Source organism: Jaculus jaculus, chromosome 8 (assembly GCF_020740685.1).
Source record: "Jaculus jaculus isolate mJacJac1 chromosome 8, mJacJac1.mat.Y.cur, whole genome shotgun sequence".
Taxonomy (NCBI): Eukaryota; Metazoa; Chordata; class Mammalia; order Rodentia; family Dipodidae; genus Jaculus; species Jaculus jaculus.
This window is the reverse complement of record NC_059109.1, coordinates 32,208,859-32,225,714: the sequence shown is the minus strand read 5'-3', so window position 1 is coordinate 32,225,714 and position 16,856 is coordinate 32,208,859. Positions and strand designations below refer to the sequence as shown.

Here is a 16,856-nt window from a genome sequence, read left to right as displayed (position 1 = left end):
CCCCCCAAAACTAATGTAATCAAATATCAAGACTCCCTGGTTATCTCTTGTAATTTTTGTAGTTTGTAGGTTAGACTCAAGGTCCAAAGTGTAGTTTCTTAGATCTCTCTTTTTTTTCCTTTTGAAATATGTCAGAAGTTTGTATTCTACTAAATGACACAGTTACATTTATGTAAGTAGAACAACTGTTTTCACACTCTGTAAGCAAATAGATAGGTAAGATAAGTGATTTAGTAGAATATAACAGGTCCTGGTTCTCTTCTATTTCATGAATTGAAATCTTGTCTCTGCCTTGTATCTTAACTTTTTATTGTACGAAGCAAACAGTAGTATAATGAGCACTCATATATCTATGTCTTAGCTTCAGTAGTATATTGCCATGTATATTGCTCCATGGAGTCTTTTCCCAGTCATTTCCCAACTGCTCATGCAGAGACAATCATTATCTATTTTTTTTTTTACATTTTTTATTAGTTGTCTTATCTCTAGAACTTCATGAAAGTATATACTTTTACTGTTTGCTGTGCTATCTGTGAGGCTTATCTATATTGCTTAGTACCTTGCTTCTTTTCACAGGTGAACAGTGTCTACTGTATGACTAAATGTGCTGTTGTTTGTGCAGGTCTCCTGTCCATGGGTGTTCAGGCTTAGTTTGTAGCTCTTGTCAGTAAAGCTGCCCCAAATACTTTGTACAGGTCTTTCTGTAGGTGTGTGTCCAGATCTTGGACGACTTCGAAGTGCCAGGTTGAGTGAAGGTGCACACTGACTTCTCTAAGAAACCATCAGAACTCTGCTTCATCCATGCCACCAGTTGTTGCCAAGCTTTCATTTTAGCCACCCTTGAGTCTTGTTGCACTGTTAATGTGCGTTATTTTGATGAACAATGCCAATCACTTTCATATGCTCATGGAGCATTTGTTTATCTTCGTGAGGTGTCCAGTCAAAGAATTGTGTCTATTTTTAAATTTAGAGGCTGGAGACATAGATAGTTCAGCGGTTAAGTGTGTTTCATAAGCAAGTGTAAGGACCTGGGGCAGGGGTTGCTGAGACTGTCCTAAGTTCAAATCTCCTGGTCCCACTTAAAACAGCTGGGTGTGACCACGTGCACCCATAGCTCCATCCCACAAGGGAGCAGAGACACGAGAATCTTCAGAGCCCAGCTAGCTCCAGAATTAATTAAAAAGGTGATTCAGACTTAAAGCAAGACCAGGGGATGGATCATGAAGTAGATCATCTGATGTTCCACTATGGCCCACACTGACCAGCTTATAGGGCACAACAACGGCACATACATGGGGATACACCGCACACACATGCACATACGCACGCACACTAATAATAAATTTAGGGAGTCTTTTTCTGTTTTTATGGTAGTGGAAACAAGGATTCATTATGTATTTTAGATACAAATCTCTTGCTGTTTGTATTAATGTTGTGAGACTTTCTAGAATATATTTGTAGTAGTCACTGGGAAGTGGTATTACCTTAAAGAGGTGGCAGCTCTGGGAAGTAATTAGATTACAGGAGCATCACCCAGAGAGGGTTGATGTTTTCCAGTGGAGTGGTAGCCTGTGGGACAGGACTAGTGATCCGAGTAAGGGACTGATCAAGCAAGGCTTCTCTGTGTGTCTGGCTTCTTTGTCATGTACTGGCTGCTCTTCTTTTTCACAAGTCCACTTGTTACTGTTTTCTATGTTACAATGCAATGTGAGGCCCTCCTGATCTCCAGAACTTCTCCAGAACTATGAGCTCAGTAAACCTTTCTTGTGGTTTGTTTGAGAAAGTCTCACTCTGTAGCCCAGGTTGGCTTGGAATGCACAGTGTGCCCTTGAACTCACAGCAGTTCTCTTGCCTTAACCTCCCAAGTGCTGGGATTACAGACCACCACACTACCACCAAATGAATGAAGGGATGTGGCATTACTACACAATGTAGGAGTATTTGGCCTAGAAAGAATGAAATGTTGAAGCATACTGCAGCTCCAATAAGCTTTAGATGATGCTAAATAAAATGAGCTGTTTCATTCATAAGTTCCAGAGGAAGGAAATCTAAAAAGACAGAGTAGTTTTGTAGAGCTCGGTGAGTACTTGGGGCTGGGGAGCGCTGGAATGGAGCTGATTGCCAAAAAGCATGGAGTTTCTTTGAGACATGATGCAGCATTGTAAAATTTTCCAACCTAAATGTCCAAATTTGTACAGCCATCACTACAGTGCTCATTTTGAGGCTTGTTTTTTAGTGGAAGAGCAAATATAAACACAGTATATTCCCAATATAAAAATAAATCTTTTTTGTTTTTCTTGAAGCAGGGTTACACTGTAGCCTGACTAACCTGGAACTTACTCTGTAGCCCAAGCTGGCTCAGCTTGTGATGCTAGAATTAAAGGTATATGCCACCATGCCCAGCTCAAAGTATTCAATTCTTAACTTTTTTTGGGAGGGGGGTTCAAGTTACGGTTTCATTCTAGTTCAGGCTAACCTGGAATTCACTATGTAGTCTCAGGGCAGCCTTGAATTCATGGCAATCTTCCTACCTCTGCTTCCCAAGTGCTGGGATTAAAGATGTGTGCTGACACGCCTGGCTACAATTCTTAACTTTTTAAAATTTATTTATTTATTTGAGAGAGAGAAAGAGGCAGATAGAAAGAGAATGAGCACACCATGGCCTCTAGCCACTGCAGACAAACTCTAGATACCTGTACCGCCTTGTGCATCTAGCTTTACGTAGGTACTGGAGAATCGAACCTGCATCTTTGTCCTTATAGGCAAGCGCCTTAATTATTGAGTCATCTTTCTAGCCTCTCAATTCTTAAAGAATAGAGCTGAGTGTGGTGGTCTTATCGGAATACCTGTAATAGCATTTAGGAGTGCTGATGCTTCAGGATAGCAAATTTGAGGCTAGCCTAGAGTTGTGTTCTATATATAGTTCACTTAGCCTGGAGAGTCTTTTTTTTTTTGGCGGGGGGGGGGGTTCAAAGTAGAGTCTCATTCTAGCCCAGGCTGACTTGGAATTCACTCTGTAGTCTCAGGCTGTCCTTGAACTCACAGAGATCCTCTTTCCTCTGCCTCCTAACTGTTGGGATTAAAGGCATGTGCCACCACACCCAGTTACCCTGGAGAACCTTAATTTGCTTGTCCTTTGGGGTCCTTATTTGGTGTGAATCTGATGTTTACTGAATTTTAAATTATTTCCTGATTCATTTTAACCTTTTGTTTGTTTGTTTTTGTTTTTTCAAGGTAGGGTCTAGTGAAGGCTGGAATTCACTATGTAATCTCAGAGTGGTCTTGAACTCACAGCAATCCTCCTACCTCTGCTTCCTGAGTGCTGGGATTAAAGATGTGCACCGCCATGCCCAGCTCATTTTAACCTTTTTATATGAATCAGAAAGATAGGATATAAGTAATACTCAAGTATTTTGAGGTGATAGTGTCTCTCAACTGCGTTTTTCCTGAAAAATATCCTTTAATTTTTATGTATATGTTGGTTATTTTTAAATTTCAGTCAGAAAAAGCAGAGATGGCATATTTAGAAAACATTTTTTTTTAATCCAAATCAGGGTTCGCTGTCGAAATGCTGGACCTGTAGCCATAGCTGAGAAAAGCATTCTTCAGGTTGCAGAGCAATTCCTGGTACGAGGCTATTGTCCAGAGTGCAGCCGTGTCTTCGTGGATGAAATCAGTGCCCGGAGTCACAAGAAGAATTCAGGACACAAAATCCACTTCATTAATTCAATGGAAGAATCGGTTTTGCTTTATTGCCACATCAGTGAAGGGAATAAATCTGCTTGTGACTTACATTCACCCTTACATCAACCAAAACTCTCATCACTTAAACGAACTATGTCTTTCAAAGATTCTATCTCAGAGAATTGTGCCATTCCACAAAAGAAGAGGAATTTAGATGATAAAAGCCATGATGGTGTGATTGGTGTCCAGAAACAAGAGTCAAGAGCTAAAACTTGGTTTTGTGAATGCAATCAGCAATTCCCAAGTGAGGATGCTGTAGAAAGACATGTGTTCTCAGCAAACACAATGTGTTACAAGTGTGTCGTCTGCGGGAAGGTATGTGAGGACTCGGGAGTCATTCGTTTACACATGAGCCGGTTTCATGGTGGGGCACATTTAAACAACTTTCTGTTTTGGTGTTGGACATGCAAAAAGGAGTTACTAAAGAAAGACGCAATCATGGCACATGTGACTGAGTTTCACAGTGGGCACAGATACTTTTATGAGGTAGATGAGATGGAAAGTGAGACTTTGCCATCATCCTCCGTGGTGAGTAATTTGAGTACTAACAAGCCTTCAACTGTTACTATTGTTGATCATTGCCCAGCAGATAGTCCTGCAAGGGGAAAATGGCAGTGCCGAATTTGTGAAGATATGTTTGATTCCCAAGAAGGTGTAAAACAGCACTGCATGTCTGTGGCAAGTCACCAGTTTCATAGATACAGCTGTGCCCATTGCAAGAAGACTTTTCATAAGGTAGAAACATTGTACCGACATTGCCAAGATGAACACAACAATGAGATCAAGATTAAGTACTTCTGTGGGCTTTGTGATCTTACCTTTAACATAGAGGAAGCATTTTTGAGTCACTATAAGGAGTGCCATGGCATTGATTATGTGTTTGTGCCAGAAAAAGTGGAAACCACAATTAAAACTGAAGAGGATTTTCCAGTAGTAGAGACTAGTACTCTGTTAGTGTGTGGTTGCCGAGAGAGTTACAACTGCAAAGTGAACAGGAAAAAAGACCACGATCATTGCCTCCGAGTCCTGCTGGATAAAGGGAAGCTGTGGTTTCGCTGCAGCTGGTGCTCAGCCACAGCACAGAGGCTGAAGGACATGAAGACACATGTCCAGCAGGTGCATGGCCAAGGCCAAGGCCAAGCAAGCAAGAGTGCCGAGGAGCAGTTCGTGCTCAAGTGCGGTGCCTGCACGAAAGCCTTCCACAACCCAGAGAGCGCACTGCAGCACTTCCACAGGAAGCACAACGCCCCCGCCCCGCAGCTCGGACCAGGAGCCCAGGAGGACCCAGGCTGTCAGAACATAGGTATGGAAGTAGATGGAAGTTTGAAGAAAGAAACATGTGGGACGTCAGCTAATTACCTCAGACATACTATGCTGTGTTCCTCATTCACCTACTTTAAACTTAAGGGGCAAGTGTATGCTGCCTTTAAATAATATATATTTTAGAACTCAGTTTATTTTATAAAAGGCATGAGAATTTGGATGGAAATTGCTAGTTTTTCAAAAACAGTTGAAAAGTATTCTCAATTTTACTATCATATTTTTCTTAGAACATTAAGGCTCAATGAAAGACATCAATTTTTTTCTCTTCTGTTGTGTGTTTATGTGTGTTGGAAGTGTACTACCAGTTGAACTTTATCGCCAGTCTAGATGGGATCCTTTGGTATCTCTTTGGCCTCTTTCCTTCCCACCCTCCCTCCCTCCCTCTCCCTCCTTTCTTCTCTCGCTCATTGTTTCTTTCTGTTTTTGAGATAAAGTCTTACACTCTGGTCCATGTTGACTTCAACCTCACTCTTGTAGCCCAATATGACCTCTAAATTGTGGCAGTCTTTTTGCCTCAGTCTCCCAAGTGCTGGGACTATAGTCAAGAGGCACCATGCTTGGAATATTGGTATCTCTCTCTCTCGGTATATTGGTATATCTTGGAATATTGGTATATCTCTCTCTATCTGTGTGTGTGTTTTGGGTAGGGAGTGTGCTAGGGTCTCTTGCTGCTACAGCAAATAAACACCAGATGCTTTTTTGCATCTGGCTTTATGTGAGTGCTAGGGAATTGAACCCAGGACAGTAGCTTTGAAAGCGAGTACCTTTAATCACCAGGCTATCTCCCCAGCCCTTAGCTTTATTCTTTAAATATGAGAAAAAGTCAGTAGGTTTTTAATATTAACATGGTAAGTTGTACAATGTAAAGTGAAAACAATGAACATATGAAAATTTTTATTGGCAAAATATTATTATGAACCTCTGAATTTTTATTGATCTATTTTTTGACATGGTGTCCCACTGTGTTGGCCAGACTGCTCTCTAACTTGTGAACTCAAATGATCTTCCCTTACTCAGCCTCATGAGTAGATAGGACTCAGCTGTATCACTACAGCCAGCTGTCCACCACCGAGTCTTCACAGGCCTGCTCTGTGCACACACATCTCAGTTTTGCCTCTAGATGTGGGTGCTTGCAGTCTAGTACTCTAAAGGGTGAATTAGCAATTCATAGACTTTGTTGTCTTATGCACTTTTCTTTTGCTCTGGCACTTGTTGGGAGTTTGTGTTTGTATTGCTATAAGTTGAGGGTAGCATCTAAATTTAGAATTACTCAGAGCTTGGAGGTATCAGAAGGCTAAGACACGGGAGAAGATGACAGTGGTATATCCAAGGAACCTCTGTAGGCATAGTAGAAGCTGCTCATTTAAAGCTTTTCATCACCACTGCTGGAAACCATAAAGCCTTGTCAAGGTAGAAAGTCAGGCAGTACAGGAAAGGGGCGGGAAATGGGAGCTGGCAACTGGTCCTTAGGCTTCACAGGCAAGCCCTTAACTGCTAAACCTCTCTCCAGCCCTAAGGTTTTTGTTTTTTAATCCTTACTCAGGTATGGTGATACATACCGTAACCTTGAGGGCCAACCTTGGCTACATGGTGAGGCCAGCCCGAACTTCATGAGATCCTGTTTCAAAACAAAACAAATTAAAATAATAAGATCTTACAGTTGAAAGTAGATTGTATTAAATGTGTGTGTGTGTGTGTGTGTGTGTGTGTATGTATGTGTGTATATATATATATATATAAAAAATGAATATTATTTGATTTAAATTAAAGTACCATACAGGTTTGAATTTCACAAAAGGTATAAACAGAGATGAATAATAGGAGCCACTAATGTATTTTCATATTAGCCTTCCAGTATCTTACTTATTTTTTAAAAATATTAAAATACTATTAATTATTATTAATTAAAATATTATTAAGGAAGATAGAGAATGGGCATGCCAGGGCCTCCTGCCCACTGTAAATGAAATCCAGATATACGCTCCACTGACTTTAGATGGATACAAATGTATCAAACCCAGGTTGTCAGGCTTGATAAGCCAGTGCCTTAAACCACTGAACCATCTCTCCTGCCCAAGGCTTCTAATATCTTTTAGATTTGAGAAGCTGGAATGTTTATAGAAATGCTTACTGGATTTATGTTAATGTTTTTGTGTTCTCAGAGGAAGGAGTTGTTGAGCTTCCAGATTTGGACTACCTGCGAACTATGACTCACATAGTCTTTGTAGATTTTGATAACTGGTCCAACTTCTTTGGTCATCTGCCTGGGCATCTTAATCAAGGAACATTTATTTGGGGCTTTCAAGGTATGTGTATCAGACCGCTTCAGGTTCACTGAGATGAACTTCCAGACCAGGCACAGTTATGGAGGAAGGGATTTATTGAAGCTTACAGATCCAGGGGAAGTTCCATAATGGCAGAAGAATCTGGCCTGCCTTCACAGGCCTAAACAGAAAGAAGAACAAGCCTAAAGGTCAAAAGCCACAGCACACTTCAGGAACTCCAGCTAGGCACACATTGCATATCTTCAGATTGGAATCGGAAACCCACCACCACACCTTAAGATCACCCAGTGACATTGCCTCCAGCCAGGTAGCCAGCAGATGCAAACTACAAACAATAAAGAACTGAATATATTGGGGGCCATCTGTTCTATTCAAACCACCACAATATGGTAAGGAAACATCTGAGAATGAGATTCATCTTTAAGAGAGTCTACAGAGCCTTCAAGAATAAAATACTAGAACACCATTTGAATATTGTTACTATTCATTATAGCTATTCTGTTAGATTATTTCTTAAACTGTTTCTTTGATAAATGTTAACTCTGTTTGGTGACTGAAAGTTCATGCATCTTTTTATATATTTATTGACTTATTTATTGTGGTTCTTTGAGGTAGGGTCTTGTTGTAGCCCAGGCTGACCTGGAATTCACTATGTAGTCTCAGGGTGGCTTTGAACTCAGCAATTCTCCTACCTCTGCCTCCCAAGTGCTAGGATTAAAGGTATGCACCACCACGCCTGTCCCATGCATCTTTTTATACACATTGAAAAGTGATTCATTCAATACCTGTGATGTGCCAGGCTTTTAAAGTACAAGTAGTCAGGCTGAGAGAGTTTTTGTTTTTATGTGTTCTGTTTTAAGTTACAGCACTAACTTAAAAAGAAAATACAAGAAAAAGCAGTTGGAAAGTTGACTTTTTATTTTGGGTTTTTAAGGTATACCATTAATAAAAGGCACAATTGGCTTTTTAGCTTTGATCTCTTAGCAATAAGGGTAGTGTTATTTACAGCAAATCAAAACTGCCTCTTCTGGAACTGGTTTTGATAGAGGCAGAGGTAGGAGGATTGCCATGAATTCAAGGCCACCCTGAGACTCCTGAGTGAACTCCAGGTTAGCCTCGGCTAGAGTGAGAGCGTGTCTTAAAAACCAAAAACAACAACAACAACAGCAACAACAAAAACTGCCTCTTCATTTCATCCTTGATGTTCAAACCCCTCTATAAACTGTTGACCAGACCTGTAGGAAAGAAGTCTTTTACAGAGGTTTAGTATAGTGAGTATCTGCTATAAAGAGTATTAAAAATAGAAACTCATTCATGCCTGGATCAATTAGCCATTGTGAAGTCTGCCTTTGCTTGTTGTCCATCCTTTCTATCCATAGCCCAGCTGTGACATACTTGTAAAAACCACCAATGCTTGCATTTATATAGAATGATTATATTCAGAGAGTTGTCATATATATTACTTGGATTCTGCCTACCATCCTTTAACTTAGTAGGCAGATTCAGGGAGGTTCCTGTATTTTCCCAAGACTGTAAAGCAACAAGGTGTTGCCTACAGCAAGAGTGAGTTCTCTTACATTCTAATCTAGTAATTTCCCAGTAGAAGGGAATATTCCTAGTGCAGGTTTTTCTGTGATAAAGATCCCAGTGTTTTCCCTCCCTGCAGAGTCATTATTGTTTGTATTATCTTTTAAATTAATAGGAGGAAACACCAATTGGAAACCTCCACTCAGCTGTAAGATCTATAATTACTTGAACAGGATTGGCTGCTTCTTTCTTCATCCTCGCTGTAGTAAAAGAAAAGATGCTGCTGATTTTGCCATATGTATGCACGTGAGTCACCACTTTATTCAAAATCCAGTGCTAAGTTAAGATCCATTTGGACAGTTTATTTTCCATTTGAACTGTACTGACAAATCTTTAGTGCTGATTTTTGTATAAAACCTGCTTCAGGTTCTCTTCATGACTTCTGTTAGGGCAGAAGCCACTGCATGTTTATTTACTGTTTTATCTCCTAGTAAAGCTTCATCTGTATATACATGATACTGTATTTGATACATGCTAATATAATTTCATATATTAACATCTGAAATAGGTACCTTATCAATCACTGTTACAGTAGATTTACATATGCCTCTGACAGTCACCTAGAGAAATTACTAACCCAGGCCCATTATACATTAAATTCTTTGCTTGATTGTGTTACACAGATTTAGCTCATCTTATAATTGTTCATATCATTATGATTAAATGTGTCAGAATTTACTTATGAAGGCTGGGACTAGGGAACAAGCCTAATATACCTTCTTAGGTATGTTCTTCTTGTGAAGTAGATGTAACTTTAAAACTTGCTGATCTCTATCAACCTGTTCCATTTGTTTCAACCTAGGCTGGCCGTCTAGATGAACAGCTGCCCAAGCAGATTCCTTTCACCATCCTCTCAGGGGACCAAGGTTTTCTGGAGCTAGAGAATCAATTCAAGAAGACCCAGAGGCCAGCCCACATACTAAACCCTCACCACTTAGAGGGAGACATGATGTGTGCCTTGTTAAATAGCATATCTGATACCACCAAAGGTATGCAGCTGCCGTCACAGCACAAGCCGCCCAAGAGGAAGAGACTTCACTGCTGAGAGAAATCAATAAAGTGCCCTCTGTCTGCTAGAGAACCATCTGCTCTTCTTATCTTACTTGCATTCTTTTTTTTTTAATGTTGTATTTATTTATTTGCAAGTACAGAGATAGAATGGACATGCAGTCACTACAAACAAACTCCAGATACCTGTGCCATTTTGTGATCTGATTTTACATGGGTACTGGAGACTTGAACCCGGGTCATTAGGCTTTGCAGGCAAGCACCTTAACCACTACACTATCTTTCCAGCCCATCACTTGCATTCTCATTTGTTTATCTCATTTATTCATGTATGTCTATCTGTCCATTTTGAGTAGGGTCTTTTATAGCCATACCAGGCTAAAACTGTGAAGCTGGCCTTAAACTGCAATGCAAGGATTACAAGCCTATGCTACCATACCTGGTATAACTCACGGTATTTTTCAAAAGCCTTTTTAAAAATTTTTTTTTTTTTTTTTTTTTTTTTTTTTTTTTTTTTTTATTTGAGAGCGACAGACACAGAGAGAAAGACAGGTAGAGGGAGAGAGAGAGAATGGGCGCGCCAGGGCTTCCAGCCTCTGCAAACGAACTCCAGACGCGTGCGCCCCCTTGTGCATCTGGCTGACGTGGGACCTGGGGAACCGAGCCTCGAACCGGGGTCCTTAGGCTTCACAGGCAAGCGCTTAACCGCTAAGCCATCTCTCCAGCCCTCAAAAGCCTTTTTAAAAGTGAATAGACAAAATCAATATTCATGTGTATAAAATACATATTTGCATGTTGAAAGCTCAAAATGCAGATCTTCACTTTATTTTTAAAATTTCAAATTGCCTAGTAGTGAATTTTACATAGTAAGAAATCCAACTCAAAGAAAAATATCCTTTTTTTCTTTGGTCTCCTGAGAGATCAGTGTTATCCGGGCACATGCTTAAGTAGAACAACGGTCTCAGCTGTCACTCTTTCTACTTTGTTTCTGTGAGATGGAGACTCTTACTGAACCTGGAGCTGCCAGTTTTGGTCAATAAGCCCCAGTCTCCATCGCCACAGGACAGGGGTTACAGGCATGCATGGCCACATCCAGCTTTTTATGTGAGTGTTGGTATTCAACTTGGGCCATCTAGTTAACTTTGAGCTCTTTCTTTAATATTTTTTTTTTACTTTATTTTTATTTATTTGAGAGAGAGAGAGAGAATGGGCACATCAGGGCCTCCAGCCACTGCAAACAAACTCCAGATGCATGCGCCCCCTGGTGCATCTGGCTTACGTGGCTTCTGGGGAATCAAACCGAGGTCCTTTGGCTTTGCAGGCAAATGCCTTAACCGCTATAGCTTTGAACTCTTAAGGTCAGGTGATCCTCCTTCCTCAGCTTTTCCAGTACCTGGGACTACATGTGTATGCCACCACACCAGTCTTCCACTTATAAATAGTTCATGTTGCGCCTTGAAGTTTTGGTTACCTGAAACTGCCAGAATAAGGCCTTGCTTAGCATGGTGCTCCTGTCTTCAGATCTGACTACCAGACAGTTTCTTAAGGCAGTGTTGTTTTGGGGCAGGAGGCTTAATAGATCTTCTTGCTAATCTGATGAAAGCTCTCTTTAAATTTTAGATATATATTATCAGTTACAATTTCAAGATTTTTGGCCAGTGCATGACTAATGAACTCGCATCAACCTAAGTGTTATTGTTTTCTATTGTAGTGTTGGTGACTGTACCAAGGACCTTGTACATACTAGCAAAATATCACCACTGAGCTACATTACCAGCCCTGTGGAAGGCGACATAGTGAGAATTTCTGCAATTACTTTATAGACAGCCTGATGATATTCCAGGTTTAAGAATTTCTACCAGAAATTGGAGTCATTCTTATTCTTTCCACCTACTCAGAACTTAATATGGCCAAGATTAGGAAGTAGTTTTATTAGATTTTTTTATGTGAGTGCTGGGGATCAAACTCAGACCCTCATGTTTGCTGGGTAAGCACTCTCCCACTGAGCCAGCTTCCCAACTCTTATTTTCTTCAAAGGTACCAATAAGTATTTATTTGCACACAGCCAGAGGAGAGAGAATGTGCACACCAGGGCCTCTAGCCACTTTGTAATGAAATCCAGATGCATGTGCCACTTTGTGCATCTGGCTTTACTTGGCTACTGAGGACTCTAACCCTGGTCGTTAGGCTTTGCAGGCAAGTGCCTTAACTGCTGAACCATCTCTTCAACCCCTTTGTAATGATCTTTAAAAAAAAATTTTTTTTAATTTATTTGAGAGACGGATAGAGGCAGAGAGAGAGAGACTAGGCACACAAGGGCTTCCAGCCACTGCAAACCAACTCCAGATGCATACACCACCTTGTCCATCTGGCTTACGTGAATACTGGGGAATGCAACAGAGGTCTTTTGGTTTTGCAGGCAAGTGCCTTACCAGCTAGGCCATCTCTCCAGCCCACCTTTGTAATGATCTTAATCAGAGGAGACACATAGACTGTCTATTCGACCTTTTGTGTTTTAGTTACAAATCTTCTCATGCAGGGTTTATGCTTCAGAGATGGATATACCACCTGTCAAATGTGAGTGCATACCATATTCCAATCAGTATGTTAGCTGCTTACAGTTTTTAAATATTCAAAAAAGTATAGACCTATTTAAAGAATGTGTTTCCATGTTTTTTATCCTCTTTATACAGTTTTTAGCCTCTTTATATACTATGATATGCATGTTTTTGTTTTCCCTTTTTAATATATTTTTTAAATTATTTATTTATTTTATGAGAGAGAAGGAGAGAGGGAGGATGGGCACACCAGGGCCTTCAGCCACTGCAAATGAACTCCAGATGCATGTGCCACCTTTGCATCTGGCTGACATGGGTTCTGGGGAATCAAATCTTGGTCCATTGGCCTTGTAAACAAGCACCTAAACCACTAAGCCATGTCTCCAGCCCTGTTTTCCCTTTTTTTGAGGCAAGGTCTCACTCTAGCCCAAGCTGACCTGGAACTCACTGTGCTTTCCAAGTGCTGAGTTAAAGGCGTGTGATAACATGTCTTGCCTCTCTGTATGCTATGAGATAGGTTGTATAAGATAAGATGTATTAAAGTACATTTTCCCATTTTATTGGTGAGGAAGCAGGGATTTAGAAAATCTAAATAACTTGTCTGTAGACACAGTGCTTTTCTTTCATCACTGTCGCCTGCTTTCTCTCATGGAAACTTGATTTCATGAGTTAGAGCTAGTTCTCGAGTGTAAGTTCTTATGTCTAACCGTGTTCTGCTGTAGTCTAAGGACATTGCAGAGTTTACATAAAGATGCTATAGATGAGAATTTTCTTTAGTATTGAGGAGGATTTGCTTTATGTATTTGAGTCAAGATAGATGTGGTTATAAGATTTCTGCTACCTTGGAAAGGAAAAATTATTATGTGTCAAACAAAGTCAAGGAAAATAGTCTGCATTATAGTTGCCCTAGGATCTTAGTCTCAAGATTAAACTAATATTCCCATCTTTGGAGGCTGCTTAGGTATAGTATACACACACGAATATCTGACACTTCAACAGCCTGTTTGGGGGTCTGCAACATGGAGGTTCTAGGAAACTCACCAGAAACCTGTGCCATGGCCTCCTCTACCCATTCTCTACCAAGTGTAAATGAATGTTTTGGAATATGTATGGGTGCCTATGCTTTGTGTACCAGTGTTTGCTTCCTTGAATCTGAAATGCAATGAAAATGATTTTACGATAATAATATTGAAAACTTCTTAGCCTGGCTAGTGAACCGAAAGCTTTGTTGCATACATTTGGGTGTGGCTTCACTTTGGATAAATGAGCCATATGTGTTAAGTATAGTTGGTATCTTTAGAGACACACCTGTTAACACAGATTTTTAAATCTATCTTAAAAATGGAAAAATTCAACTATACTGTGAAAGTGTAGAAGATTGAGGCAGCACAATGACCTGTAGAACAGGCATCATATAAAATAATTACTGAATTCTAAAATCCATGGGTTGATTCTTCTGACTGTTAATTTTGTGCAGATTAACTGAAAATCAAGGAATATTCATGATTTTCTGTATTTTATAGGTAGGACTGATGGAAGCAAAAGAAACCTTTTAAGTTTGAAACCCCGTAGCAATCAAGTTAACCCTTGTGATTCAAACCTAGTTTATAGCCTTGGGCTGGAGAGATGGCTTAGTGGTTATGCTGCTTGCCTGCAAAGCCAGAGGATCCCAGTTCATTTCTCCAAGACCCACATAAACCAGATGCACAAGAGGACGCATGCATCTGAAGTTCATTTACAGTGGCTGGAGGCCCCGGTGTGACATATTCTCTCTCTCTCTCTCTCTCTCTCTCTCTCTCTCTCCCCTTCTTTTTCCCTCTCAAATAAATAAAAATATTAAAAAAAAAAAAAAGCCAGGCATGGTGGCGCACACTTTTAATCACAGTACTCAGGAGGCAGAGGTAGATCACCATAAGTTGAAGGCCACTCTGAGACTACATAGTAAATTCCAGGACAGCCTGAGCTAGAGTGAGACTCTACCTCAGAAAACCAAAAAAAAATAATAGTAATAATAATTAATAAATAATAAAACCTTAGGCTTTTATGAATCCTTTGGACTTGTTGCTTTTGACTGACCGTGACTTCATATTGAAGTAACAGAAACCCCTAGGTAATTTTCTTTTTGTTCTTAGTGTTTGGGGGCTTTAATATGCCTTTCAAGATGTAAGTAAAATATTCTGTTTTTCTAAGACATTGCTTGAGATCTGTTAAGTACTTTGAATGGCAAAACAAATTTCTTCAACAAAGACATACAGTGAAATACAGAGAAATTTTATTCATGGACAATTGTGAATCTTAGTGCTCAGCTTTTTCAGAAATACATCTGCATTTCTTCTGTCTTACAGAGTGTGACAGTGATGATAATGTGGGTGGAAAAGATACTTCAATAGAAGAATTCCTGTCCACAGAAGGTAATCTAATAGTTAATCCTTTCCTTGCCTTTCTTACTGTTGTTTTTAATTTCTTAAGCTTTTACTTTTCTTGTTTTCTAGTTAAAAGTTTTCTTAGTATAGAGGACAGCTTTCATTTTCTTACCTAAGATGATTTAAGGATAAACCTACTTCAGAAGACTAGAACAGGTTAAGTCATTATGGCCTTTGTGCCAAATCCAATGAAGTACTACCTTAGTTTGAAAATAAAGTTTTATAGCCAGGCATGGTGGTATACATCTTTAATCCCAGCACTCGGGAGGAAGAGGTAGGAGGATCACCAAGAGTTTGAGGCCACCCTGGGACTACATAGTGAAAATGAAAGTAAAGTTTTATTTCGAATTTACATTGTTGATTTTTTGTTTGTTTGTTTTTTGTTTTGTTTTTTGATGTAGGGTCTCACTGTAGCTCAGGCTGACTTAGAATTCACTATGTAGTCTCAGGGTGGCCTTGAACTCATAGCAATCCTCCTACCTCTGCCTCCCAAGTGCTGGAATTAAAGGCATGTACCACCACGCCCAGCAATATATATAGATAGTCAGACAGATAGATAGATAGATAGATAGATAGATAGATAGATAGATAGATAGATAGATAGATAGATAGATAGATAGATAGATAGATAGATAGATTGATTGATTTTGAGAGAGAGAGACAAAGAGAAAGAGACAGATACAGAGAAAGTGAGTATGGGCATGCTAAGGCCTCCTATCACTGCAAACAAACTCCAGATACATGTACCACCTTGTATAGCTGGGTGGGTAATGGAGAATCAAACCTGTGTCCTTAGGCTTCACAGACAAGTACCTTAACTGCTAAGCCATCTCTCCAGCTCATAGTTTTCTGTCTTATTAAAGGAAAAGTTCTTTCCTTCCATAGGTTAAAAAAAAAAGCTTTTGGAGTCATTAGCCATTAAATCATTTCTTAACTGTCCCACTGTTTGTGTTATGTAACCATTTTTTGCTTTGTATTTTCTATAATAGACTGCATTTTTTAATAACTAGAGGAAATGAGTTGATAGATTTTAGTATATACTTTAAGCTGCACTGAAGAAATTGAAAGTGTATTAGTGTATTTGACATTAAGGGAAAAAAAAGTGGTTTTCATTTGCATTCCATTGTAGTATTTTCTTATTCTGTGAGATTTGAGTAGAGAAGGATTGTGACTAAACACACTAACAAAATGACCTTGTGGATTTATTTTTTATTTATTTTTGTGCATTTGCTCAGTCTCATAATTCATTGTGACTGAGAGCAGCAATAGGAATTTTGGGCTTTGAATCTGGCAGTGGGATTGATTCGTTTTTTGTTGTTGTTTTTCTGAACACAGATGATTAGAGAGAGAGAATAGGCACTTCTGGGCCTCCAGGTACTGCAAATGAACTCCAGACGAATGCGCCACTTTGTGCATCTGGCTTACATGGGTTCCAGGGCATCACTTTTGGGTCCTTAGGCTTTGCAGATAAGCACATTAACTGCTAAGCTATCTCTCTAGCCCTAATTCTTTTTTTAAAAAAATTATTTATTTATTTAAGAGAGAGGGAGAAAGAAGAGACAGATAGAATGGGTGCACTGGGGCCTCCAGCCACTGCAAAGGAACTCCTCCAGATACATGCGCCACTTTGTGCATCTTGCTTAGGGTACTGGGGAATAAAACTTGAGTAAGCCACCTCTCTAGCCCCTGACTCATCTTTTTAATGAAATAGAAAACACTGATCTTAGATCTGAAGACATGGCTCAGTGGATAAAGAACTTGCCAGTCAAACTGAATATCTGAGGTCAGATCCCCACTGCCCTGCAACAGAAGCCATAGAGGACTTCTGTAATTCTAGCACACTGGTTGGTGAGATAGCAGGAAGCTCGTTCTGTTAGTCTGGCAGATGCAGCACTGAACAACAAGGAGAATGAGAGATCTGCCTCCAG

At 39.8% G+C, this 16,856-nt stretch overlaps 1 protein-coding gene across 1 annotated transcript in view; it reads left to right on the top strand.

Moving 5' to 3' along the window:
• Positions 1 to 16,856, top strand: part of Znf451 (zinc finger protein 451) — a 69,690-nt gene that overhangs the window by 44,153 nt on the left and 8,681 nt on the right. The window contains exons 10-14 of the mRNA XM_045157588.1: positions 3,555 to 5,047; positions 7,230 to 7,373; positions 9,055 to 9,185; positions 9,742 to 9,928; positions 14,851 to 14,916. Coding sequence (XP_045013523.1) covers positions 3,555 to 5,047; positions 7,230 to 7,373; positions 9,055 to 9,185; positions 9,742 to 9,928; positions 14,851 to 14,916 — 2,021 coding nt within the window. The remainder of the gene's footprint in view (positions 1 to 3,554; positions 5,048 to 7,229; positions 7,374 to 9,054; positions 9,186 to 9,741; positions 9,929 to 14,850; positions 14,917 to 16,856) is intronic.